The 27,057-nt window shown below is 50.9% G+C and overlaps 1 protein-coding gene across 1 annotated transcript in view; it reads right to left on the bottom strand.

Annotated features, from left to right (window-relative positions):
- Positions 1 to 7,557: 7,557 nt before the first annotated feature.
- RIMS3 (regulating synaptic membrane exocytosis 3) overlaps positions 7,558 to 27,057 on the bottom strand; it is a gene marked incomplete at its 3' end in the record, with an annotated part of 34,253 nt that continues 14,753 nt past the window's right edge. Inside the window, exons 2-8 of the mRNA XM_082677576.1 lie at positions 21,018 to 21,062; positions 20,404 to 20,651; positions 14,936 to 15,077; positions 11,600 to 11,712; positions 8,963 to 9,064; positions 8,486 to 8,625; positions 7,558 to 7,770 (exon numbers count right to left, since the gene is read on the bottom strand). Coding sequence (XP_082533702.1) covers positions 7,558 to 7,770; positions 8,486 to 8,625; positions 8,963 to 9,064; positions 11,600 to 11,712; positions 14,936 to 15,077; positions 20,404 to 20,620 — 927 coding nt within the window. The 5' untranslated portion in view covers positions 20,621 to 20,651; positions 21,018 to 21,062. The remainder of the gene's footprint in view (positions 7,771 to 8,485; positions 8,626 to 8,962; positions 9,065 to 11,599; positions 11,713 to 14,935; positions 15,078 to 20,403; positions 20,652 to 21,017; positions 21,063 to 27,057) is intronic.

Genomic DNA, 27,057 nt, shown 5'->3' with positions numbered 1-27,057 from the left:
GCAATTAGTTAATATTAACATTTAAGTGTTCCATCAGTGTTTCGCTCCAGTGGGTTCTCCTGGTAAGCATATACTAGCTCTAATTCTCTGTATATGCTTGTCTTTCCAGATTTCAAGGTAGCAGTTTGCCTTGCAACATCAGTTCTCTGACAGGTCCAAGAAACATCATTGATTCTCCTTGCATTGGTCTTATAATATGTTAAGTGTTTTCATTAACATAATATTTACTACAGGTTTTTTGGTACATGTCTCTTATAGAATCAAGAAAGTGACCTTCTATTTGCCAGTAGTTTTATTACAAATAGGATTAAACCTTATAAAATGCTTTTTCTGCATTAGGATAATTATTTTTCTCCTTTAGTCTATTGACGTGGTGAATTACAGTGAATTTTTCTAATGAACCACCCCTGTTTTCTGGGATTAACACCAGTTGATCATGATGTATCATTTTTTAGTACACTCTTGGACTTCATAGTTTGTATTTAGGATTTTTGAATCTACTTGGTTCTATTTCTATTTTCTCAGTACTTACTCTAGATTTTAGAATGGATACTTAAGGAAGATTGAAGTTATTCAATGTGTTTAGCCTCCAAGAACGTTCCAAGGACCAATTTATGTGCTACTATTCTCCAATATTTTAGTATATTTAATTTTAAAAAGTAAGCATTATTATAGTTTTATAATGTATATATTAATATTTACTAATCTTATTTCTTTGCTCACTTTTCTTTCTTACATCTCAGCCTTTCCACCATTTCCTTTATAATAGCAAACATAATAAATGCTATGTGCCAGGCATCTTCTGAGCACCTTAAACATATTACCTCACTTGAATCCCCCCAAAACCCTATGCGGTATGTACAATATTCCTTCTGTTTGAAGAATTTCTCTGGATCTCAGTTTTTGTTGTCTGTCCCTCTTGTCTTTTCTTCCTTTTTTTGAAAATTTTACTGGCTAGAAGCACAGAAGTTCTTAAATTCATGACAGTGCATGAGATGTCTCCGAGAGCAGAAGTGGGAAAGAAGTAAAGACAGAACCCTGGGGAGCACCAGAGCTTACATATAGGTCTCACGGGCCTTACATCTAGAGGTGGGGCCCACTGGAACTGCAAGGCCAAGGGCCAGAGCCAAAGCAGTGGAGGTCACTCGGAAGGGCTCTTGGGATGGCAGATGTCAGCCTTTCCCCCGGCAAGCATGTGCTATGACGTTACTATACTTTGTCCATCTTCTGTACTCCCAGACCCAGTCCTAGGAGGACAATGGCACTGCCCAGAAGTGGCTGTGTCCCTCCTCGAGGGAGAGGAAGGGGTGTTCCAGGTGTCACAGCACTGGAGGTCAACAGCTGTGTTTACTGCTTGTATCAGGCGTGGCTGAAATAAGCAAGGGTACCCCAGCCACATGCCTGAGAAGAGCTACTGGACCCAAGAGCTCAGAAAGCAGCAGTGGGTCAAAAGCAGTGGCCTTAGCTCCATCTTATCCTTCCCTCTATTTGGCTCTGGGCATCCTCTGTGGAATCTGTGGGAATAGAAGGCTTTGAGGGCTTGTAAGCAGGGATCCTGGGAGACAGAGCCAGGAAGCTGCCTGGAACAGTCAGATTCCGTGGCCCAATGACATCATTGCGGCAACAGATTTCCCAAACAGAAGTCAGAAGCCCAGGTCAGCCTTTTTCTGAAATGTACTTCTCTCTGCCTCTCAGACAAGGCATCTTCTTCCTCCTTGTTTAGTAGCCTGGAACCCTGTTTTCTCTCTCCTAGAATTAAGAACCATCTGCAGAAAGCAACACATGAAACCATTTTCAAACGGACTTTAATCATTTTTTGCTGCCCAAATACTGTACATGCAGAAGCCATGTGAAGAATTTTCTCCTCAAGGGAATTGGCAAGAGTGTTGTAAGAAACAGCCGGCAGTCCTTCCCATCCATCCACCTGCCACCTGGGAGCCACAACGAGTTTGGAAAGATGCTGCGCATAGAAAATGTATAGAGCACAGATAGAAAAGGCTAATTGCTTCTTATCTAAACAGTGTGCTTCTCAGTCCCTATCTGCTCTCTCTCTTTGCAGGATGCATTTAGAAATTCTAAAAAAGGGGTCCTTGCCTCCTATGAATTTACATTCTAAAGGAGTGGATGGAATAATCAGGCCAACTTTTCCTAAGAAAGCAGCAGCCACTCTGCCTGCTGAGATGGTGTCTGGTAAAAGACATTCTGGAGAAGAGTCATTTTTTGTTTCAAGAAGCAAAATACTTTGAAGGGAAATAAGTTACCTCTCTCCTCCCATCAGAGAGCATCTCCCTTTAAAATTCTCCCGTTGTCTCATTCTAGAAGCAGAAATGAGGACCAACCCAGCCTCATCTGCTGGTGGGGATACTGACCTACGCAGGATGCATCTGAGGTTGTGACATCACATCAGCACCTTGGGAAAAGTCCATTGTAGACAAGCCTTAATTATCTCGTTACGTAAGAAAACAACAACAAACCCGGAAGAGGTGGAAGAAGAGTCTGTTAGGATTCCCAGAGTTCTTGTCAGAAGCAGCATCTGGGCATGGACGGGTGAGGACCTGCACCCAGCCTGGGCACCCGGGTCTGGAAGGAACCAGCCTGTGGAGCCAGGTGCCGGGTGCACCAGGCTCACGACCCTCATCAACTCCAGATTAGACTTAAAACCTGGAGGGAAACGTGGAGTAACTAGCAAATGCTCTGGTTTTGCACATGAGGAAGCTGAGGCCCAGAAAAGTGAGGAGTCTTGCACAAGTCTTGCCTGCATATAATAGCCTTTGATTCTCCGTAGCCAGCTGTCCAGGCCACTGACCATTGGGGCGGATGCTCTGTTGCCTTTGGAATTCCCAGGGCCCATTTCTCTTTGCCAAGCTCTCTGGAACCCAGTCCCAAGGACCCTTCCTGGCATCAGTGTGAGCTCCCAGGGAGGGCGAAGGCTCCTGTCCTTACTGGCCAAGTTTCCAATCAGAGCCCGGGAAGGTTTTCCCAGAGCAGTAACACTCACGCTTTTTGACGAGCATCCTCCCCAAGCCAGTCTGGGCCTCTGCGGGAATGCCAGTTTCCTTCACAGGCACAGCCTTGCTGGGCCCACAAAAGCCTGAGCTCAGGGTTTGGGGGAGGGGAAGTTGCTTTGCTACATGGAAAGATTAAGCCCTTTGTCAGAGAACAAGGTCCCACCATCGGGCATGCTGACACCTGAGCTGCACGTGTGCGGCTCAGCTGGCAGAGCTGGTGCCCGAGGAGGCCAAGTTGCTCTCTTTGGCATCACTGACGTCGCTCTGAGATGCTCAGGCACTCTTTCAAAATAACCCTTTCCCAGCCAGACTAGGCTTATCCAGCCCCCATCAGGCCTCACTGGATCGGGCGGGGTTCCCCTGCCCTTCAGTCATGATTGTTTTGTTTTGACCCAATTTCTTCTGACCTGAGTGAAAAGCAGACTTGAAGGAGAAGGCAAGGGATGAGTCTACATTCCTATCTCCTTCCTGATCATTCAGTGAACGGTAATCCAGTATAGGAAGCAGCATTTTAGAGAACCTCTTTCTGTGTCAGGATATTGGAGAAGAAAACTCCGGGGAGAGGAAGAGAAAGGGAGCAGTCGGCAGGGCAGCAGGCCTCTTCTTTTCCCTCTCCTTGCAGCCACTGCAGAAACCCTGCTGGACCACCGCCTGGCCCTGAAGAACACGCCACCTGTCTCCGCCACCAAGCAAAGGCGGCAACTGCTTGCACGGGCTTCGCACAGTGCAGGAAGTAATCAAAGAAGCGGAAGAGCAGCTTTCCTGAAGCCCTGATGCTTTCTGGGCTGAAGATGGGGAACCGGAGGTATCAGGAGCTCTGGAGCCCTGGCGGGGGAGGAGCACAGCATCTCCTGGACAGCAGGGTGTGGAGCAAGAACCCTGGTTGCGTGCCAGGGCTCCTGGTAACGCAGTCTAAGATTGTGCTACATTTCATCTCCAAAAGAGTACCCTTGGAGGGCTCTAGCGTCTTTGAAAGGGGTGTGAGGCTTCTGCTCTCCTCAAGGCTGGCAGTAAAGAAGAGCTCAGGCATGCTTGCCCTGGTGGGGGTCAGGCCCCTGGGAGAACCAGTGATCCCACGAGTGGTGAGCTAGAGGGACACCCTCTCTCTCGGCCCCCTGAAATGCTGGCAGTGCCTGGGCTTGCTGCATACTGACAGCCTCCTGAGGGCTCCTTTCCTAGGAGTGCTGGGTCGGGGGAGAGACTGGGTGGGGAGTAGTTTAGGAGATGGCTTGACAAAGGGGATATGATTCTTCAGGGAAGAACCAAGACTTGGCCCCATTTGCTGGAGCCCGATTCATACCAAAGGCCCATCACAGACTTCCCTTTAGGGAAGGAGTCTATGAAGGAAGTGGGACAGATTGAACAGAGCAGAAACGTGAAGACAGATGTTCTGAATCATCTGTCACGGTTCCTGCCCTCAGCCCAGCATCGCTGCAGGACCACTGCTGTCTCTGCCACATCTTCCACGAATCCTGCCTGAGCAGAGGAAGATGGAATGACAAAGAGCCCACCCTGTCATCAGCCCCAGGGTCCCCTGGGGTGAGGAGAGGGCATGTGGAGTCAGGACACTGCATCTAACAGTGTCTGGGGGGATCATGTTCCTTCCCTCCCTGCCATGCCTTCTTCAAGGGACAGAGGCTGCCCCCTCCAGGGAAGGGCAGCAGTCACACGTGTGCTCCCTCCTCTCCTGGGACAGGCTAGCTCCAGAACAGCTTTTCAAACAAGCCCCTGCATCCACGAGGCTGAGAGACAGACCCTTAAATCCAGCCACTCACCACCACCCATACGTGGAGTCTCACTCGACTTGACCCTCATGGGAGAAAAATCCAGGTGGGGATTAGTAACTTAATTTGGTACAAAGGGTTAAAAATAATTCCCCGACATCAACTTGTGTGGGGCATGACTTCCCACTATCGAGGTGCAACAGTGGCGTGGCCCAGCTCTTGGGCAGTCTTGGCAGCTGGGGGCCGTAGGCAGGTCAGCCCAAGTCACCGACAGGTCAGGCCCCACCTCTGGCTAGAACCTTCCCTGTGCCAGCCAACCTTCCTCAGAGGCAAGAGGCCAGCCGCCTTCAGCTCCCCAGCAGCAGCCTCTGCTGGTAGCTCCTTCTGTCTTCCTGCGCCTCTAGAGGAATGAGGGCGACACCCCTCACTGATACCCCCGTTCCCTGGGGGTAACCGCACGGTCCGCGTATGCCCACTCAGTGCCACATCGGCAAATGTCTACGCCGTCCTGTGGTCACTAATCATCCCACCACCCCGAAGGCGTCAAGGGTTTTCACCCATCCTGAGGGTGGCTGCTCTGCGTCACCCACAGGACACAGAAACACGCTTTAGCAAGCGAGTTCCCACCCCCACTCCCCACCCTAGGATCTAAGAGCACAGAGCCCTTTGCCTTATTTTAGAAACATGAGAAATGCATGCGTTACCCAGTCTGACCCTAGGAGAGAATCTCTGCAGAAAGAGAAAACTCAGCCTAGCTGTCTCTCTCTCCACACACACAAGCGTTCCCGCCATGATAATACAGGAATGGAGTCTCCAGCAGGAGTCAGGAGCCCAGCAGCTTATCTTGTCCTTACTGCCCTCACCCACTTTTTGTCTGTGGGCAGGACCAGTGGGGACCCGGCTTCTCCCCCTGGTTTTCACGGGAGGGAGGTGGCCAGGCCCTGGCTTCAGCCTAATGTGGGTCCTGCCAGAAAGGACCCCTCGGTGGGGATGGCTCTGTCTCAGCCTCTGTCTCCACCTGCCTGCCCCGGAATCCACCTCCAGGCCCGTCTGGCTTCGCTTATGGATGGAGTCCAAGCACCTCTCCACGGATCCCCACGTATGCAGGTTAGAGTCAGTGTAGCTCTCAGGGGTGATATCTGGGGAAGAGGCAGAGCGCGAGCCTGTCCCAGGCCTTGACCCCTCCTGCTGCCTCTTTCCACCCCACCAGACATGAACCCAAGGGCTGCTGTGTCCACCTCCTGGGCAACCTCTTGCCTTTCACGCTAGACCTGAGGAAGGAGAGGGACAGATTTGGGCACTCCCGAGCCAGACTTCAGGATTCCCAGCAGACATCTCACAAGGTCCAGTCCAGGCCCTGGTGCCCACCCCCAGGGCCCAGCTGTCCAATCAGGTCAGGGTTTGAGTGGCTTTGGGAAGCTCCAACCAGACAAGGGTGGAAAGAAAGCAGAGGCAGGCGCGGTGTCTAGAGCAGGCCAGGCTACCCTCCAGAGGGCAGCGGCAGAGGGCAGGGGGCAGGGAGGCCGAGAGGGGGGAGTATTGCTTATACAGAGCTGGTGACCGTGATGGTCTAGAGTCTACAGCCAAGCTGTCCGTGGAGCCAGGAGGCTGAAGCCTCAGTGAATCTGAGCTCCCAGACATGGACCCTGGTCTGGAAAAGAGAAAAAAAAAAAAAAAAAATAGAGCCCCCAATAATCAACTTCATGCAGCTAATCCCCAAAGGTCGGACAGGCTTCACAGAGCAAGTCAGCCCCAGCCCTCCTCATTCCTGCCAGCAGCCCTGCCCTGGGCACATCCTCAACAAGCCAGGCCCCTCCAGGACGAGCCCAGAGGGGCACAGGGCCACCCTCAGGAACTGGGATGGACACAGGTGCCGCCAGGGGCTGCCCACTTTGGCAGGTAACGTCCCTATGAGGCCAACCTCTTGCATGTCAAGACCGTCCACTCCACACCACCTGGGGTCCGCTGGGAGAGCTCCTTTGGCATGTCGCAAGTGAGGAGGCTTGGAGGGAAACAGGAGGTGAACAATTCTAAGGGAGGTACCAGCACTTTCCTCCAAGGTACCTGGCCTGCAACCCTGGGAACTGACACCTCCTTCAATCTCACTTGTAGGAAGGAGGTGGCGCCGGCCCGAGGGAGAAAGCGGTCTTTAAGCCCTCAGCTCCCCGGCATCGTCTGCCTCCCGGAGCCCTGGCCAGGGCGCTAGGTGAGATGCTACGTGCTGTGGATGCATTCGGTGGGAAGAGCAGCCGGAGTGCCCAGCGAAGAGGAGGGGTGTCAGGGTTCCCAGAGGGGCCTCGCTGTGGCCAGCTGCAGTGGACGCTACATTCCTCAAAAAAGAGCAGAGGCGCTGGGAGAGGCAGAGGTGGAACAAAGAACAAGACAGAAAACTAAGCAGGGACCACCAAGAACAGGCACAGGCGGGGACACGCAGGCTCTGCCCTGAGCCTAGGACCAGGTGGGATGGACCAATGGCTGCGTCTCCCACTTCCACCCCTGGACTCAAATGGAGTCCCGTCCACGCAACTCTCCTTTGGGTTTCTTCACAACGAGACACAGAGAGACGTGGATTTCAGCCCATATAGTCACTAAGACCAAATACACCCAGACAAATGAACAGATCTAACATGGTCACACACAGACACACACACAGACACACACGCACACATACTAGAGTCTCCACTGCCAGCTGGGACAGGCCCAGTAGCCAACAGGCATGCAGCAAGGCAAGGGGTCCAGAAAGACGTGAAGACTATGTACAGGGGAGGAGACGGGGGGTGGCAGCACCCCTTCCCACACTGCATCCAGGCCTCTTCCTGAGGCCCTTAGGAGCCTGAGGGGCTCGTGGCACTCTCCAGGGAGGACTGGGACAGGCGCCTGGTGAGGGAGCCGAGCGTAGAGTCTGCCACTGAGGACGTGGGGAAGAGTTTGTACCAGCCGGTGACCGCGGCACTCAGGTCCAGCTCGTCCAGCATGATCTGGGCCATGCCCATGAAGCACTTGTGGTCCATGCGGCCATAGTCTCCCCAGACAATCACCTGCCAGTGGGGAGGAAGAGAGAGGAGCTGAGCCACATCTCCAGCTCCAGGGCTGGGCAGTGGGTCCAGGAACCATGTAGAAGTTTTGCCAGGGCACAGATGGGACAGAGAGAGGCAGAACTCACACTGACTTTGGGCAGCAACTTACCGAGCACTTAAGATGTGCCAGGCTCGACCCTACAGGCTTTATATACGTTATCTCAGCTGTTACAACCATCTAGGTAGACGTGCTAGGTATTATTATTTCTACAAAAAGGAAATGTATCTCAGAGAGGTTAATTAACTAACCCAAAGATACACAGTAATTGGTGGCATAGCTGGGATTAGAACCTGGGTCTGACTTCCAGAGCTTCTCAGCATCCCAGATGACAACCTTCCTGAGTGGGGAGCAGACTGAGAGTCCAGGACCTGGATCACAGCTCCCGCTCTGCTGCTGGATCACAGTGGGACAATCAACATTAGCACCAGGTGGAAGAAGATGGTGGTCAAACCCTGCTTCTACCTACCAGCTGTGCAACCTGGGGGCAACCGAGTTATTCCCTCGAACCTTGGTGTCCTTATGAATCGACAGGGAGAAAAACACCTTCACCAGGTTGTAACAAAAAATGGGTAAAGCATATTTAATGCGTCTGGCACAAGATAAATCATAAATAAGACAAATTTTAAATTACAGTCTTTGAGAGTTGCCCCGCCCCACTGGCCCCATGACACTCACCTGCAGCACCTTGCCCTGGGGCCCCTCGTCAAAGAGCAGAGCCTGCTGGTACAGGGGATCACAGGTCTTCTTGGCCACCTTTGTCTTCTTCTTGGCCAAGCAGGCCCCGTTCTCAAGTAGGTAAACCTTGATATAGGTGGCTGAGGGATGGAAGAGAGCAGGATGGGGAGGTGTCCAGGGGAGACTGCTGTGGCCTGCCCATCCCCTAACCTCCATGTGATCCTGGAGGGGAGCAGGGTGAGCTGGCTGAGCTGACCAGCAGACAGCAGGTGGAGAGATGGGCTCAACACCGACTCTTCCATCCTCCCCTCCCCCTCCCCCCACTCACTGGCCTTCCAGGCAATCCGTGACTCCAGTGTTGAGAATACTGGTTAGGCCAGTGGGGAGCTGGGACTCTCTAGACCCAGAACTCAGCTGTACATCCCTCCCTGGCAGGACCTCGTTTCCAAAATCCCTCTCCCAGCTGATCTGCTTCACCTGGGAGCGATTTGGAGCCTGGTTTGGGGGTCAGGCCCCGAGCCTCAATCACTTCCACCTCCAGCTGGCTGCTCCGGTCCATGATGGCAATGTGCACATCCCCTGCAAGGGAGAAGAGGGACAGTTCAGGCAGAGCCAGACCAAGGGGCAGGCCGGCCAGCCACCATGCAGCATGCCAGTCTGCAGAGGATGTTCCAGCGCTGGAAAGGGCACAAGATGGACAAAACTGTACGTGCCGGAGCTGCTCTCGGGAGACCACGTTAAAGCAGCTGAGAAATGCTTTGACAGGGCCCTTACGGTGGGATGGGGGCATGACCCTCAAGGGGCCTGTTTGGGGAACAACAAATGTAAGCCTGGTCATGGGCGGTGGAGGGGTGTTCTGCTTCACCGAGCAGAATAGCAAGTTTGGGGACAGAGCTTCCTGTGTCAGGAAGACAGAGGGGAGGCTGTGGGCTCAGTAGCTCTTCTTCACCTCCTGCACAGTGGTCATCAGCCACTCCCCTCAATAAACATCAAACAAATATTTAAAGGATATCAGTTTGGAGAGACGCTGAGATACAAGCCTGCCCAGGACATGAGGCACGTCCTGGAAATGAGGGCCTGCTCGTACCCTTGATAAAGGATGGGGGGAAGGCAGCAGATGTCCCGGGAGCACAGAGTGAGAACTCCTCTCTGTGCCCCACAAAATGGATTATCCAGCTGGGGCAAGTTCTGTGTGTGGAGTCATATCAGTCGTCTGACTTCTAGAACTCTTGGCTTTGTTTGACACAGGTTAGCAGAATTTGCAATTCTGCACTAGTCACTTGGGACGTCCTTCAAAGGGGTGCAGAATCATAAGCCTGATGCAGAAAAACTAAAATGGGCCAGACTTTGGGTTTAGCCACCCGTTTTAGATTCTCTGAGCCGTCATGCAACAGCAACTGTTTGTATTTGCACACTTTGGAAGATGGAGAATTATGACTTGCAGGAGACATCCTGGAATTCATCCCTCTCCCTCTAGCTATTCCTGAGCTCCCCATGGGGAATAGGGAGGGGGAGGTCTCAGGAATTAATCTCCACGTCTCACTGTAACATCTCTAACAAGGTGAGCCAAGGCAAACCTGTCCTTCCCAGTTTAGGACACCAGGGGGCACCACACACAAGTGTTCTAGGCTGTGATGGCGTATTAGCCTTGTGGAAGCGGCTGGTTCCTCTCACTGCCTCCCAGCCCTTGGCCCAAAGCAGACTATCCAAGCCCTTGAAAGCCTGAAAGCGGACTTCCCTGGTGGCGCAGTGGTTAAGAATCCGCCTGCCAGTGCAGGGTACACAGGTTCGAGCCCTGGTCCGGGAAGATTCCACATGCCGTGGAGCAACTAAGCCCGTGTGCCACAACTACGGAGCCTGCGTTCTAGAGCCCATGAGACACAACTACTGAGACTGCGTGCTGCAACTACTGAAGCCCGTGTGCCTAGAGCCTGTGCTCTGCAACAAGAGAAGCCACCACAATGAGGAGCCTGCGCACCACAATGAAGAAAGCCCCTTCACAGCAACCAAGACCCAGCCAAAAATAAATAAATAAATTAATTAATTAAAAAAAAAAGTCTGAAAGCAAGGGCTGGGGATTAGCCAAATCCCACCCAAGAGCCCAGTGGGAGCTGACATTCACCCTATGAGGGTCCCTGTGGACCCCTCTTCCAGCAGACAAAGGCTCCTGTGTAAGCAGTTTAGAGGAAGACAGGGCAGTACAGTGGGAGGAGTCCTGGCTTGGAATGGAATGCCAGCTCCACTGCATGGTTCACAGCAGGGCACTGTCTGCACTCAACTTCCTCATTTGCTGTGAGGTCAAAGGTTAGACACTGTCTATCCTGAGGTCAGACTGATGGGGAAGGAAGGGTGGAGGTGAGGAGGCATCTCTGGGGAAGCTAGCCTGGGAGTTGCTGCTTGAAGCCAACACAGCCAGGATCTAAGGGAGAGAGAAAGGGAGGGAGCCAGAACTGCAGCTAAAAGGACCAAGAATAGACTGTAGGGAGTACTTCCTAGCTGCCGAGAAGAAGGATGAGAAAATTACTAAAAGTCTTCTAGGTGCCAGGCACTGTTAGAAGTAACAAGTCAAATCAGACACGGTTCCTAAGGCGTAAATGAAATATTTCATGCGAAGCATCAAATAGGGACTCAATACATTGTCTTTAGATCGCAGAACTATGGCAGGCATTATTATTCCCATCTTACAGATGAGGAAACTGAGGCTCAGAGAAGGGATGTGACTTGGCCAAGGTCCCACAGGTAATCAGTGATGGAGCAGACTCCATGGATGTTAATGCCATGATGATTTTTGTTCACCATTTTATGCCTGGCACTTAGCACAGCTGGGCACACAGTAGGCGGTGAGAGAGTGGGTGAGTGTGTGGTGATGCGAGGGAGGGAATGTGCTGGAAAAGCTGCTGCAGGGCGGCTGGCGGAGAAAGGCTGGAACCCTTTCCTCTCTGTTGCGGGAGGGATTGAGGAGTGTGCATACTGACTCCTCCTCACTGGCACAAAAGCCTGAGCGAGGACCCCTTTCTGCTGCTTGCATCGCATCACGCAGGGCCCCCGCTGAGCTCACCCTTCCTGCTGCATGGCTGCTGTTGCCCCACTCACCCTGCCCTTGAGAAGACTCACCCATTGGTGGCGTTGCCAGCGTCTGTCGCCCAACAATCTGGGCTGGTCCCAGGCCATCCAGGAAATCGCTGAACTGGCTTTCACCTCCAAGCCGGGTGGTGGGGAATATGAACCTGGAGAAGGAGGCATGAGATGCTTGAGGGCATCTGGATGGCGGGACGCAGTGGTTCTGCCCCTGGGGCACTGGGCACTCCCTCTGTGCCTCAACCTCCCCTCTACAACGTGCGAGTGTACTACTATGGCTGGGGTCAAACAGAACTGTTCATCTCTGCACATTAAAGAAAAATACTCTGATGCCACTTGAGAAAAGAGACTAATAAACATACATAATCATGGTATTTAATCCTCAAGCGCCAGAATTTCTAAGGCGACCCTGAAAAGGCAGGGCTTGCTGGACACTTGCCTCCTCACCAGGGGGTGTTAATGCCAAGAACCAGAGACAAAGGCCAGAAATTTCAATGCCTGGAACAAGTTCTAAGAGCTGAGTTTTAGTTGACTATAAGTTTGAAATCCAAGTCAACAATGTGAGGTGGTATCCCAAACAGCAACTGAGACCAAAATAACACAATTACAGGTTTGAGATTAATGACAAGCAATGGTGGGTGGCCCATGGCTGTGGGGAGCCTGGAAATAGTAACAGGAAAAACTGACAGTGATTGAAATTTGGCCAGATGCCAACAGCACACTAAATGCTCCACTGTATCATTTAACCCTTACCACCACTGTGGTGGCAGGAGCTATTATCCAGTTTTACAGATGAGACAACAGAGGCTCCAAATGGTAAGAGGCTTGCCTTGCCTACAAAACAGAGATGAGGGGGCTTCCCTGGTGGTGCAGTGTTTGAGAGTCCGCCTGCCGATGCAGGGGACACGGGTTCGTGCCCCGGTCCGGGAAGATCCCACATGCCGCGGAGCGGCTGGGCCCGTGAGCCATGGCCGCTGAACCTGCGCGTCCGGAGCCTGTGCTCCGCAACGGGAGAGGCCACAACAGTGAGAGGCCCGCGTACCGCCAAAAAAAAAAAAAAAACAAAAACAGAGATAAAACCCAACTCATACAGGGTGATGGTGAGGATTCGGGCAGATGGCGCAGGAGCAGCTCCAGACAAACAGGAAACAATCAGCGGTAGTTACTGCGGCTGTTGGTGTGATCATCACGGGAAATGTGCTACTTTTGCATGTCCTCAAGCCTATGTTCTGGGGAGGCCAGCAGAGAAAGGACAGGTGAGGGAGGGCTGGCCCAGAACTGCCCAGAGGCTACAATGGACCAAAGAAAGTTCTAAGATCTCCTAGAATAGTCCAGGCTCCTGCCTAGAGAGAGAAAATGTTGTCCCAGAACGAATCCCCTGTTGGACCATTTGGCCTGAGTCCCTCTTGGCCAGAGACAGGCAGGAAGGGGAGACAGGCTACATACACTTATTGGAAAGGACATGTGTCTCTCCTCTACCAGCCTCAACCTTCACACCCCAGGAAGGGGCTTCAAGGCCCATCCATTTTTATTGGCCACAGTCTGCAATAGCCTAATATCACATTTTTAGGATAATGGGATCTGAAAAGGTTAAATGAATAGCCAAGATATGGAAGCAAACTAAGTGTCTATCAACAGATGAATCAATAAAGAAGATGTGATACATATATATATATCATATATATATAGATGTGACATTATATATATATATATGAATGAATATGACGGAATATTACTCAGCCATAAAAAAGAATGAAATAATGCCATTTGCAGCACAACATGGATGGACCTGGAGATTATCATACTAAGTGAAGTAAGTCAGACAGAGAAAGACAAATATGATATCATATTACTTATATGTGGAATCTAAAAAATAGTACAAATAAACTTATTTACAAAACAGAAACAGACTCACAGACACAGAAAACAAACTTATGGTTACCAAAGGAGAGGAAAGGAGGGATAAATTGGGAATATGGGATTAATAGATACGTATTACTATATTAAAAAATAAACAACAAGGACCTACTGTATAGCACAGGCAACTACATTCAATATCCTGTAATAAACTCTAATAGAAAAGAATCAAAAGAATATATATATACACACATATATACGTATAACCGAATCACTTTCCTGTACACCTGAAACTAACATAATATTGTAAATCAGCTATACTTCAATTAAAAAAAGAGAGAGAGAAAGGATAACAACTATAACAAAAAGAAACGTAGACTCTTGAGGTCACAGAATTTCAGGAGCTTAGTATAGAGAGTGTGGAGATTGTGAAAAAAGGTTTTAGGGTCAAATGTCCTTAATTCAAATCCTAACTCCACCACCACTTAATAGCTGTGACCTTGGAAAGGTACCATACCCTCTTCCTGTGCCTCAGTTTCTCCACTTGTAAAATGGAAATAATGGTAGTACCAACATCCCTCAGGGTTGTTGTATTAAATGAGACACTGGTTTTGGCCTGATAGTGGCTGGTAGACCCCAGGGTAAGAGGCACTGATCTGAAGTGCCATTCTGCATACGGTAAATCCTAGCAGCTACTCACATTCATAGGAGCAGGCTCAGTAGCAAGACACGTGATCATAGAATTTAAATAATAGAGCCACAGAATCCTGAGATCACTGGGCCTTGATGAAGCTGATTCAGAAAATCTTAATCATATAACCATCATTTCATAGATTTAGAAGAGATCCAAGGGGATATCTAACCCAGAGACTTTCCAGTTTTCGGCTGCAACACATATGCATATGTAAGAAATACACTTAACGTCATAGACCTACGTGCATCTATCTATCTATCTATCTGTTGAAAAGTTCACAAGGTAATTTTTCCTTCCTCCATGGGATACACTTGAATTTCCTATTTCCTTTTCTAATGCTGGTTTTGACCCACTCAACAGATTTTACTTCCTGCCTGTAAGTCATCATCCAGTTTGAAAAAGTGATCTAGTCCAAACTCCTGCCCTAAGCTCCAAGCAAGTCCACCTGTGAGAACTCCATTCAGCTGAGCTGTAACAACTGTTTCAGATTTAAAAGATTTTAGGATCCCATTTTCTTTTCCAACCCTTTCCTCTGGAGCAGGATGGTATGGAGGTCTTGGGAGGTGGGAGGCATGAAACATACCGATGGGATGAACTGCTCCTGGGCCACTGGGGTATCCTGATGGGAGACAGAGGCCCAGAGCAATAGGAAGACTGGGGTCCAGACAGCGGGTGTCCAGGGGAGGGGGACAGAGGGAGGCGGGGATACAGAGGAACTCAGATAACTGGGCTGGAAACCCAAGCAGATTTTCCAGCCCTGTGCCTGTGACCAGAGGACCCCGGTGGAGGGTGGGTACACGGTGGGGGTGGGCTGAACGCACGTGCCATCGGAGCTATTGCTGTTGGTGCTCCCGTCCGTGGACTCCCGGCTGCCCTGGCGAGGGATCCGACTCCGCATCTCCACGGCAACACCCGTCTCCGTGCTCCGCCGGATGTTGCTGCGCAGTTTCTTGGTGGCCCCTTCTGTGACACCCCCAGAAGCACAGAGAAGGAACAGGTCAGATCACTGAGGAGGCTTCTCCGAGATCACTGCTAAAGTCATCCTCTTGGGAGGGGGCAGGATAGGCAGGGCCCTGACTGGAGGCAGGGCCCTGACTGGAGGCAGGGCCACTGCTGCGATGACCTCTAGAGCCGGTCTGCAGCCTGACCCCTGGCCCTGCTCAGGGCAGTGACGCAGACAAAGCAGACTAGAAGGATGGCTGGAGGCAGAGTGGAGATGGTGGGGCTACGGGTGGGGAGTCAGCAGGCAGCGCTCAGCCCTGCAGCCCTCCACCCTCGGTCTCCTTCCTGCCAGGCTCCCCTGACCCACACCTTGCCACTCAATTTCAGCCCTTGCCCCAAAGGGTTAAGTTTCTTCTTCTGGAAAGTTTGCCTTCTCTGGAATTTCCAGATTTGCTTTTCCTCTTCCAGGTACTCTCCTGAAGCCTGTCACTCCCAGACATCACAACCCACCTCTGTGATACCCTCACAGGCCCTATAAAAGACAAACAAACCCATGTGAATCCTGACCACTGGCAAACTAACACCCATTCTCAAGGTGGGTCTGAACGTGGAGGGGGATGCGTGTGGAGAGGTGGAGAAGCCACTAGAAAAATAAGACTGAGAGAGAGACTCCTAGGCTGACCTGAACTGACTTTGGCTCTGAGGGAGAGGTCTGCAGAAGAACCTCAGAAGCTGTGTGGTAACAGCTCACCCCCAGTGTCTCTGTAGCTCTGTGTCTCTGTAGAGGGGGGCCCTCTACCCCTAGGTCCCCTCTTCAGCCTTGCATGGAACATAGGGCACTTTGCCTCTCCTAGCAGCGGCACCATCCTGCCTGGGTTTCCATGGCAACCTCCTCAGCATTGCAGTGTGGTCCCTTTAGACACTCTCTCTGCCTGGCAGGGGGGCGGACAGAAGACAGGTTGTGGGTTTTCAGGGACTTCCCCTCCTGAAGCTTGGCTGCCTGAGGAGCCTGACGGGGAGGGAAGTGACGCTCAGATAGGGACTATACCAAAGGAGCCTTTTGCTGTCACTGCTTAGAGGCCCAGGCAAATTAAGAGTGGAGTTGCTTACAGGGATGGGGAGAGGCCAGGGTGAGGCAGGCAGCACAGCCCCTGAAAGCAGCGGGGAAGGGGGAGCTGGTTACCTTGGAAATTCGCTCTCCCACTAACACCCAACGGTGGGTCGGGAGGGGATGTTTGAGACCCCAGCCTGGGAGAAGGGGGCCTTTATTCCTCCTGTTTTGCCCTACTTATCTTTCAGGAAGCCCCATCGGGAGAGGAAAGGCTGAGAGGACGGGATGGGGGGACTGGGAGTGGGGTGCTGTAAGGAGGAATGTCTCCTCTGGAACCACCCCAGCTTCTGGGATATTGGAACAGCTACTAACCAGCAATCAGTGAGACCATCAACGTGTCTGTCTCTCTTACACACACCGCCCCCCCCACACACAGAGTCTTATTAGCTCATGCATATTTCTTTCGCACAGGCGTAAGCAGACACACATGAGTGCCAACAATCACATACGTTTATACAGTGATCTCACATACAAGGTCGTGTGCATGTTATAACAGTCACACAGCCACAAATGGTCTTACCGAGTCTTAGTCATACGTACACATGACACAGCCTGCCACACACATGTGACCTCCACACCATAATAACACCAGGAGCTGAACCCATCCGCTCAATCACACACACAGATGCAAACCTACAAATGGTGTGTGACCCACCACACACAGAGGGCTGGGCAATAATTGTGGGTGGGGTGGACTTGCCCTGTCCCTTGCTCCTAACTGCCACATCCTCTCTAATCCAATTAGAAGACAGAAGGGCCTGTGGGGGCCACACTTCACCATCCTTCTCCGCAAACCCCCCCAACATACACCCTGAGCTGAAGTCAGAGCCTCACCACCTCGTGACCCCAATCCCCCGTCTTCTAGAGCTTAGGAAAGCTTTGACCCATTTGGGAGAGAATTTACCTTCTTTGATCTGCCCAACCTACTGTGAGCCCCTGGGTAGGAAGTTAAAGAATCCTGAAGTGCCATTTCCCAGATGGGGAACCTAGAGTCCAAGCGCCCATAGAGCTGGGGCTACACCCTAGGCCCACTGACTCCCAGTTCACTGATATGCTACTCTTCACTCCCCTCCACCAACTCCACATTGTTTTGAGATGTGATTCAGCAGAGATTAAGTTCCATGTCTCTGGGTGAGGAGGAAGGTCTTGCAAACTCAGAGAAAATTCCTCTACTGGTTTCATACCTGTCCAGTCTCTGAACTCTGTCGATCTGGGGAGTAACTTCATGTAGCCTCTCTCCCTAGAGAACTGGACCAAGTTGCTTGCAATAATTCTGTGGTCCTTGGAGACCAAAAGACTCCAGGGACCATCCCATCTGTCCCACCATGAACAAGGGAGAGGAAAACACAGCCTCCAGCAGCACTCCCCATGGGATCTCCTGCAATGATCCTGAGCCCTCGCCCCACCCCGGTCCAGGGCCCAGAGACTAGGAGGGGAGAGCCACTGTCCTTGGTACTGAAAAGAGAAGTTCCATTTGGGCAAAGGCAAGGACAGCCCAGGATGGCCCTGTGTAGACCCAGTCTAAGGCCAGGCCAGAACCCACCTGTGTCCTGGGAGCCCAAAGATCTGACCCCACCTTCCTCTCTGCTCCCACAACTTAAAGAATGTTAAATCTAGAAGGAAGCTCCATTTTACAGAAGAGGAAACTGAGGCCCAGTGGGAAAGTGACTCTGCCAAGGTCCCATGAGGAGTTAGAGCCAGGACTAGTCCTCTAAAGTTTCAGGGTGAGTTTTTGGAAGGCCATTCTAGGGCAGCATAAGGAATAAAATGGAAGGGGCAGGCAGAAGGCAGGGGAACTAGAGGGGAGGCTGGCGCAATAGAACAGGCTTTGAAACAAAGCGGATAGGATGGGTGAGGCTCAAGCCAATGAGCAGTATGGAGGACCTGGGAAGGGCAGACTCATAGCCCAGGAGACTGGGTCCTGGAGAGGAGTTCCTCCCCACTGCACACAGCCCCGCCCTGCAGGGAACTGAGCCATCCCGCCGGGGGCAGCAGGGTCACCCTGCTAGGATCTTATTCCAGAACAGAGTTTCCGGGGCCAATGCCCTCAGTGATCGGCCCCATACCTCCCTCTGAGGCCAGACCCAGGATGGCGCTTTAAGCTGGGACACTGGCAACCTCAAGGCCTGGGAGAACAAAATGGGGACAAGTAACTATGAAGAGGAGAGGAGTATTCTACAAGCAAGGGGCAGAGCTGTGGAGGCCAGAGAAGTCACTTTTATTTTTTAGTCACTTTTTTTTTGGCCCTACTGTGTGACCATGGGTAATAATAACACCAACAATTTACCAAGTGTCTAGTACGTGCCAGGCAAGAGGCTGGGTACCTTTACACATCCTATCTCATTCAATCCCCTGGACAACGCAGCAAGGCATGTATTATTGTCCTGATTCTACAAATGAGGAAGCGGTCTCAGAGAGGTGAAGTAACTTGCCCAAGTCGCCCAGCTAGTAAATGACAGGGTGTATCTCTGAAGGCCAATTTGAAGTCCTTCTCCAAAAAAGTACCTTCTAGTCTCCAGGCTCAGATGCCTCATCAATAAAATGAGTACTCAGACCAGAAGATCTCCAGATCCCCAGGGCCCCTTCCTGCTCTGACATTTGGCAACTGGATGATTCAGAGAGCCCTTTGGTTAGAAGGGCAGTGGGCAATTCCCCTGGCTCCCCAGGCATTCAGCCATGCCCTTGCATACTGCAGAGACAAGTGATCTGGAAGCCCCATCAGCGTTCATTTCCCCTCAAGGCTGGAGGTCATCCTGGTGTCTGCTCCAATCCCTGCCTGCTGACTGTGGAGCCTAGGTAGGTGGACAGTCTCAGGCAGAACACTGATATTCTCACAGTGACTCAGGCACCTGTCCTGGCCCTGGAAGACCGTCCCTCCAAATCATTTGGGCATGAAGAGACCTTTGGGTCTGAAGCTGAAACAGCCGATTCAGCCAGAGATCAGCAGGGCTTGGTTTCCTGAGGCCAGACTCCTGGGGGCCCTCCTAATCTTAGTCCCTCAACCTTAACGCCACCCCATTGGTCCTGTCCCAGCCCAACTCCTGGATTCCTAGATCCCCATCTTCCGGACTCCCTAGTGTCAAGCATATTCACAGGGGCCATGCTCATCCTGGGGCACTCATAATCTCAAGCCCCCTCCCCGTCCAGCATTTCTCTGAGCCAGAAACCATATCGCAGCTTGATTGCTGGAAAAGACCATCCCACATGCTTCTGTGGAGGGCTTTGTAAAAGTCTACTTTAAGGCCTGGAGAAGTCCCCCAGCCCCAGCCCCAGCTGGGAGTCTTGATGGGCATTCTCCCCGGATCCTCCAGTGCCCCACACCTCACCACCCCCATCCAGCTGCCTATTTGAAGGTTTCTTAGGGAAGTTGTCACTCTGAGCAGAATAAGCAGGAAGAGGTTTTAAAACAAAACCAGCTGGTGTCTGGGCTGATGCCACAAAGTGAGGAGGTCTTGGTGGGGGGAGCTGGCTCCCCTGTGACGTGAGCTCCAGGTGTGACTGTGTGTGACAAGGTGGGTTACCCGGCAGGCTGAGCATAAGTAGGATGCTATAACCAGGTGTCTGAGAAAATCTGCTGTATTTATCAGGAGGTAGCTGTGAAGGTAGTGTGTGAATGTGGCTTTGTGAGGTATATGCATACACACATGTGACGTGTTTCTATGACCACAGGCCACTGAGTGTGCATGTGCGTAAGGGTAGGTTTCCTGAGCAATCGAGCATGCTATTCATGTGATTATGCAAGGCATGTGTCTTTGTATGTGTGTGTCTCTCTCGTGGCTTTGTAACATGTCTGCAGCTACTTGTACTTAGGAAACTCGAAGATTATAGGTGAGACTGAATCTCGTGGATGTTTCCGTGACGCTGTGGTGTCACTCAGCACAGTGCCAGGAACATGATGGCTGCTTAATGAATAACTGCTGATAAGTGTGTAAGTCTGTGCAGAGGCAGCAGAGTACCAAGGTTAGGAGCACGAACTCGGCAGCCCAATGCTGGGGTTTGAATCCAGACTCTACCACCTACTAGCTGTACAGTTTGGGGCATCTTACTTCCCTTCTCTGTGCTCCAGTACCTTCCACATAGAGTTACAGAAGGAGTCAGTGAGTAGGACACGTACTAGACCCAGAACAGCACCTGGTACATGGTAAGTGTGACATAAGGATTTGTGGGGGTAGGAGTGCCCACCCGTGAGAACTGCCCCTGGGCGCCCGGTCACTGTGAGGGGCCCACACCCCTCACCAGCCTGGGGGAGCTGGAGTGTGCCCCTGCTCCACTGGGTCAGGCCCACGATGGCCACCATCTTGGCCCCGAGGCTGCTGCGCCGCTTCTTGGCCGTGGTGGTCCCGGTCCCGTCCCCAGCCTGCTGGGGTCCGCAGATTTCGCCGCTGATGCTGGAGCTCCGCACCACGTTCCTGGAGGCCGCAGCTGAGGCTGGAACTGGCTCCCCGTTAAACATGATCCACGGGGCGGCAGGGCCTCAGGCAACCCTGTGGGGCAGCGGGAGAGACAAAGGGATCCCACGTCAGACCCTGGGCCCCTCTACCGCCGCCCCACCCCTTCCTAGCTGTGTGACCTCGGGCAAGGCGCTCAGCCTCTCTGAGGTTGTGGGGATTAAATGAACAAGTCAATGTAAAGGGTGTGCCCAGAATCTGGCTCGATGAACGGGACTATTCTCATTAGCATGTGGCTGCCCTGACAAGTGACCTGGTTTGGCGGTGAAGGCGGAGGCTGTGCAGTTATGTGACCCACTCTTGAATTCCAAAGACCTCTACCCACTAGCTGTGTGACCTCACGACCAAACATCTTGGGGTTTCAGTGAACACCTCAGCAAAATGAGAAATGAAAGCACTTACCTCGTAGGACTGTTGTAAGGATTAAATTAGCGCAGGTCAAAGTGCCTGGAACGGTATCAGGCACGGAGTAAATATTCAGTAAGCGTGACTGTTGTTTTCACAGCCAAAAATGAGAACAGGCAGAACAAAACTGGCTCCAGCCTGGGCAGACTGTGGAAGGGGTCCTCCTGCTTGAAGCGGGTGGGACAGAAAAGTGTAAAGAAGCAGGGAAAATCACCCTTACTGGGAGGCAGCCACTACAGGCATCTTAGCCGATTTCCTCCCAGTCTCTTTTTCACACATTTCAAAAAATAACTGAACTCATACTGCCAATACAATTTTATATCCTGCTCTTTTTCATTTAATGTTATATCAGAAGACTCTCCAATGTTATTAACGCTTTGTAGAAATGTTTAAATGCCACCAGTATGTTCCATTGTGTGGAGGCACTATGACTGACTTAAATATTTCAATACAGCTACTGCTTAGATCAAGTCCAACTTTCTCCTCCCTCTCTCTCTCTCCCTCTGTCTCTCCCTTTCTCTCCTGTCTTTTAAACAACACTGCAATAAAGATCTTTGTACACTGATTTTTTTTTTTTTGCGGTACGCGGGCCTCTCACTGCTGTGGTCTCTCCCGTTGCGGAGCACAGGCTCCGGACGCACAGGCTCAGTGGCCATGGCTCACGGGCCCAGCCACTCCGGCGGCATGTGGGATCTTCCCGGACCGGGGCACGAACCCGCGTCCCCTGCATCGGCAGGCGGACCCTCAACCACTGCGCCACCAGGGAAGCCCTGTCCACTGATTTTTATCTGCTTATTTCCTTAGGATCAACTCCTGGAAATGAGGTGACTGGGCTAGCGAGTGTGAACGCCACTGGTAGCTTTTCACTTCCTGCTTCCTGACGGAGCTCTGGTTTTGTCCACCTCATCCCTTGTTTTAGAGGCAGATATTGATTTGTTTAAAACAATCAGTGAGTGGCATTCACCTTGGTAACTCTTACTGGTCCAAGGGTGGGCATGTGACTAAGTTGGCCCAATCTGACTTAAGGGCATTGGATTCCAGGCTTACAAGAGAGGTGGGTGCTTCTCCCTCTGTCTGTCTGTCTTTTCCCTTCCTCCCTTAAGACCTCTCTCCCGAGAGAGAGCCCACCCTAGGATGAAGCCAGTGCTGCTGAGGGTGGCACAGCACAGAGACAGAAAGGACCTCAGGCCAACCTGGAGCCTGCCTTCTCTGGCCTTCCTGCTACGTGAGACAATGTGTTTTCCATTGCCTAAGCCAGTTTGACTCAGGGTTCTCTGTTACATCCAAAAGCATCTTACCTAAAACTGAGAGCATAAACATTTTTCTGATTCTTGGAATATGTTGCCAAATTCCTTTCCAAAGTAGACAAATTTTCTTTCTAATGCTGCATTCAACAAATACCTAAAGGGAATATAGCCAATATTTTATAGTAACTATAAATGGATATTATCTTAAAAAATTGTGAATTACTATACTGTACACCTATATAATATTGTACATCAAGTATACTTCAATTAAAAAAGCTATTCCAAAAATAAAATGTCAGTTATTCCTAAATTTATCTATAGATTCAGCACAATCCCAGTCAATATTCTAACTGGCCTTCTTGTAGAAACTGGCAAGTGGATGTCCTAAAATAATCAAGGCAATTTAAAAATTTTTATCTATTCATTTTTAAAAATTAAAGTATAATTGACCTACAACACTATGTTAGATCCAGGTACACAAGATAGTGATTTGATAGTTCTATACATTACAAAATGATCACCACAAGTGATCCCAAGTTTTAAGTATTATATTTATGCTAAAGGTCATCATTTTACTTAATAATATACTTTAGAAAGATATTTTGGGGGGAATTTACTGGTGGTCCAGGACTCCGCGCTTCCACTGCAGGGGGCACGGGTTTGATCCCTGGTTGGGGAACTAAGATCCTGCAAGCTGCATGGTGCGGCCAAAAATAAAAAGAAAAATATTTTTTCTCTGAGTATAAAATTGAGGAAAAAATGTTAAAAAAAATTTAAACCCCTAAGATTCCAAGGCCTCTGCTGAGTGCCACTGATACAGTAGTGAGCCAGGCCAACTTCGTCCTGCCCTCCCAGAGCCTCCAGTCCAGGAGAGACAGACAGTGAATAACTAGTTATGCAATTAAATATTTAATGGCGATTCCGATGAGTGCTAGGAAAGAGGACAGAGGGCGCTGGAAGTCACTCTGGGGAGCAGGGCAGCAGGCGCCCGTGGCTCTGTTTACTGCAGAGGTGGGATCTCCCGCTGTCGCCCTCTACAACTTGGCTGAAAGTCCTAGGCTCGGACAGAGTACAGGAGAGACAGCTGCAGGCAGGCTCCGCCCCCAGCCCTTCCCAGCTCTGCTGTAGCCCCCAGTGCTTTCCCCAGGGCAGCTCCCATCCCAGGGCTCAGAGCCCCATCACCCTGAGGAATCCGACTTTTCAAAAGGACATAGAAAGGAGAGGGGAGATGGGGGTGGGAAGGGAAGGCACCACTCCAGCTTAAGAGGAAGACAGTCCCCAGACAGCCGAGAATGGCCACCTGGGCTCCTGATCAGCACGGCTCCCGCCGGCCTGGTGAGTGAGGGCTGACAGTAGGGATGAGTTGAAGCCATGTTTTGACTTCTTTGTGGCTGTCTAGACTGTTCTCGCTGGCCCTGTGATGTACGCAGAGTCTCAGATTGTATTTCTCCATCCATCCCCCATCAACCTTGCAGCTAATGGAAAGTCCCCCTGGACTTGGGCCTATGATGATCTCTTTAGTTTCCAATTCTAGTGCCAGTTTGTGTGTTTTTTTGGGTATGTGCATGGTCTTTTGGTGGACGGTGGGAGAGGGCTTATCTGATACTTTGAACCAGCTAGAGCAAAAGCCTAATTTACTCCTTAAAGTATTTCTGTTACATGTGTAGTTATCTCCACGTCACAGATGAGAGAAGTTAAGGCCTTGCCCATCCAACTCAGCTAAGAAGTGGCCAGGCCTGGACTCCTGTTTCCGGGTTTCCTGTTTCCACGAAGAGACAGACACGCTCAGCAGCCCCTACTCCTTCACCCCAGAGCTCACCCAAAGAGGGGGGCCCAGCCCTCCTGTTCAGGCTTTGCCCCGGGTCTCCAGGTTCTTTGAGAAAATTGTAAGCAAAGTATCTGTGATGAGAAAACCCACTCTGGCCCAGGTTCCCACGGCTGGCGTGAGCATCTGAGGGGCAGCAAAGATGCCACTCAGACCACAGCTGGAGAAGCAACTGCTTCCCTGGTGTTGCCGACAGGAAGCTCAAGAACACTGCTCCCAGGGGAAGAGAAGGAAAGAGGGTAAGGGACAAAATTCTTGACCTTGCCAAGCCAGGGGCTCATGTTTCCTCATGAATAATGAATGGAACCCGACAAGCAGATGGTTTGACGTCCAGGACTCTGCACCATCCGCAGCCACATTCTCATCTTTAACCACCCGGGGATCACCCAGGGGGCCTGGAGAGCTGACGAATGTTTAGGAGGGCCCAGCAGGCAGGGGCTACCCCCACGGGGACAGGAGGAGCTGAGACTGACCCAAAGCACTGGACCCAGGCCTTAGGGCCTGCCCCCCGGTCCCAAGTCCAGGGTAGGGCAGTCTGGGAGAGTTCAGAATCAGGAGGTGGGATTAGAATGTATACTGTATAGATTAGATTCTTTGTGTGACCTTCTCTGGGCCTGGGTTCCTCATCTGTGTGTAAACTGAAGGGGTCAGATGACGTGCTCTCTAGAGTCCTTCTGACACGCATGGCAGCAGTAGGCTCAGAATTAGGGCTCTGGTTGATTCTCTGGCAGCCAGCCTGGCTCAAGACGGGCAAGACAGAGAGCCAGTCAGAGCCAACTACCTGGCCCCTGTGAGGAAGGCAGTCGTACTCACGGCAGCGCCCCCAGCCATCAGACCACAGGGATGGGAAAGGGGCAGCAGGTGGATATGGTGGCAGAGTGGTGAGGGGCCGGCAGGACACAGAACACAGCACTTCACATCCTGGTGGTTCTAAAAGATTGCTGAATGAATTTCTACAAAAGTCACTTCAACAATTCCCTGCCTCTGAGCAGGACTGTCCCTTTCCCAATCCAGGTCATGGCTCCTGATGGAAGGAAACCCTCCCATGATCTTGCTGGGTCACAGAAACCTTACTCTGAAGTTCTCCCTGCTGACTCCCATCTATTGCTATAGCAGCATCTATGGCCACAGCTTGGACGTCCCCTGCAGGGATCCCTTCCTACTGCCCCCCACTCCTGCCAAGCTCCATGCCAGCAGATACCTTCCAAGTTCCCCAAGGAAGGAGCCTAGCGTTTTCTTTCTGGCCTTCAACGTTTGACCTCTACCCTGGGGTCTCAGTACCCGAAAAGCTCCCAAAACCTCTCCTGACTCCTGACAATGGCAGGACTCCAGGCTCTGCCTGGCCACCCTGGGCCCCTTGGTCCTTTTGACCGTGTGTCTAACCAAGTTAATAAACCTTTTTTGAGCATCAGTAAGGCTATCCAAAAGCCCAAGATGAAACTAGCTACCCACCCTTTCAACAGAAAAGACCAAGGAATCTGTCACAGAGTGATGGGCTGTTAGGCTATAAGGGATGGCAAATTCCTAAGGTTCTTACCACCCCCGCCTATCCTCTGCACACAGCAGACATCACTAATCCTTCTCTCTTTCTCATCAGGGCCAGATTTAACCTTAGAATCCCTCTTAACACAGTGCTGCATCACCAACTGATGAGAACCAGCTCATAAGGTCAAACTGCCTTGCCTCCCTATTCCAACCTGCACCTTTCATTTTGCAGAGGAGGAAATCAAGGCTCAGAATGGGAAAGAGTAATGGAAAAACTGATAAATTCATAAAAGTGCTAACAAAAGATCAAGATGAAAAAAAATTAATTACATGGGACTGAGTGAACTGATGAGGATGATTATAATTTTTGTGACTTTCTGTTTGAATAAAAAAAAATCCCACAAGGAGTCAGAGGCAAAAAATATACAAATCAATTTTCACTGCAAAGTAAAGGAGCGGGGCTTCCCTGGTGGCGCAGTGGTTAAGAATCTGCCTGCCAGTGCAGGAGACACGGGTTCGAGCCCTGGTCTGGGAAGATCCTACATGCCGCGGAGCAACTAGAGCCCGTGAGCCACAACTACTGAGCCTGCGCGTCTGGAGCCTGTGCTTCGCAACAAGAGAGGCTGCGATAGTGAGAGGCCCGCGCGCCGCGATGAAGAGTGGCGCCTGCTCGCCGCAACTAGAGAAAGCCCTCGCACAGAAACGAAGACCCAACACAGCCAAAAATAAATAAAAAAAAAAAAAAAAAAAAAAAAAAGTAAAGGAGCTGTTGCAGTGGAGGATTACTGGACTGAATGTCAATATTATGACATAGTATGAGTGTGTTTCGTGTTTGGTAATTGCAGTCATTGTTGCTTTTGTTGTGGTCATGCATTTACAATGCTTGGTGTCAGTTTATTTATCTCTTGTAAAAATAAAATAGAGTGTGTGTGTGTGAAAAAAAACCAGAAAGCTAATCATGGGGAAAAAAAGATTATTGTGATGATATGACATTATAATTTTAACATCTTAAAAAAAAAAAAAAAAGAGAATGGGAAAGAGACACACCCAGGGTCACAAAGAAAGCTGTTGACAAAACCAGAGCTACAAACCAAGACTCCTAACTCCCAGGTCCTACATCACCTGTCAGGTGCTTCCTCCCCACCTCTCACCTTGAAGACAACCCAAACTCACCAAACTGATGAATCTGAATGTGGTGTTCCCATCACAGGGGGCTGTGCCCCTCCCAACAGCACACACCTAGGGCATTTACACAAGCCTTCTGTTAACTTCTGAGACACCAGATTTCAAGAAAGGAGGTGAAGACAATCAGGGTAGCTTCCAGGAGGAGGTGATGTGATAAGAGTCTGGAAGGAAAAAGGGGAGCTTAGAGGAAGGGCTAGAGAGGACATGTGTCCTCCAGTGATTCTAGTAGCTTGCGGAGTAAAGATACGGACTTTGGAGATAGTTGTGTGACCTTCAGCAAATCATTCCAACTCTC

The sequence above is a fragment of the Grampus griseus genome (genome assembly GCF_964374135.1).
Source record: "Grampus griseus genome assembly, chromosome: 1".
NCBI lineage: Eukaryota > Metazoa > Chordata > Mammalia > Artiodactyla > Delphinidae > Grampus > Grampus griseus.
This window is presented reverse-complemented; position numbering and strand designations above follow the sequence as displayed.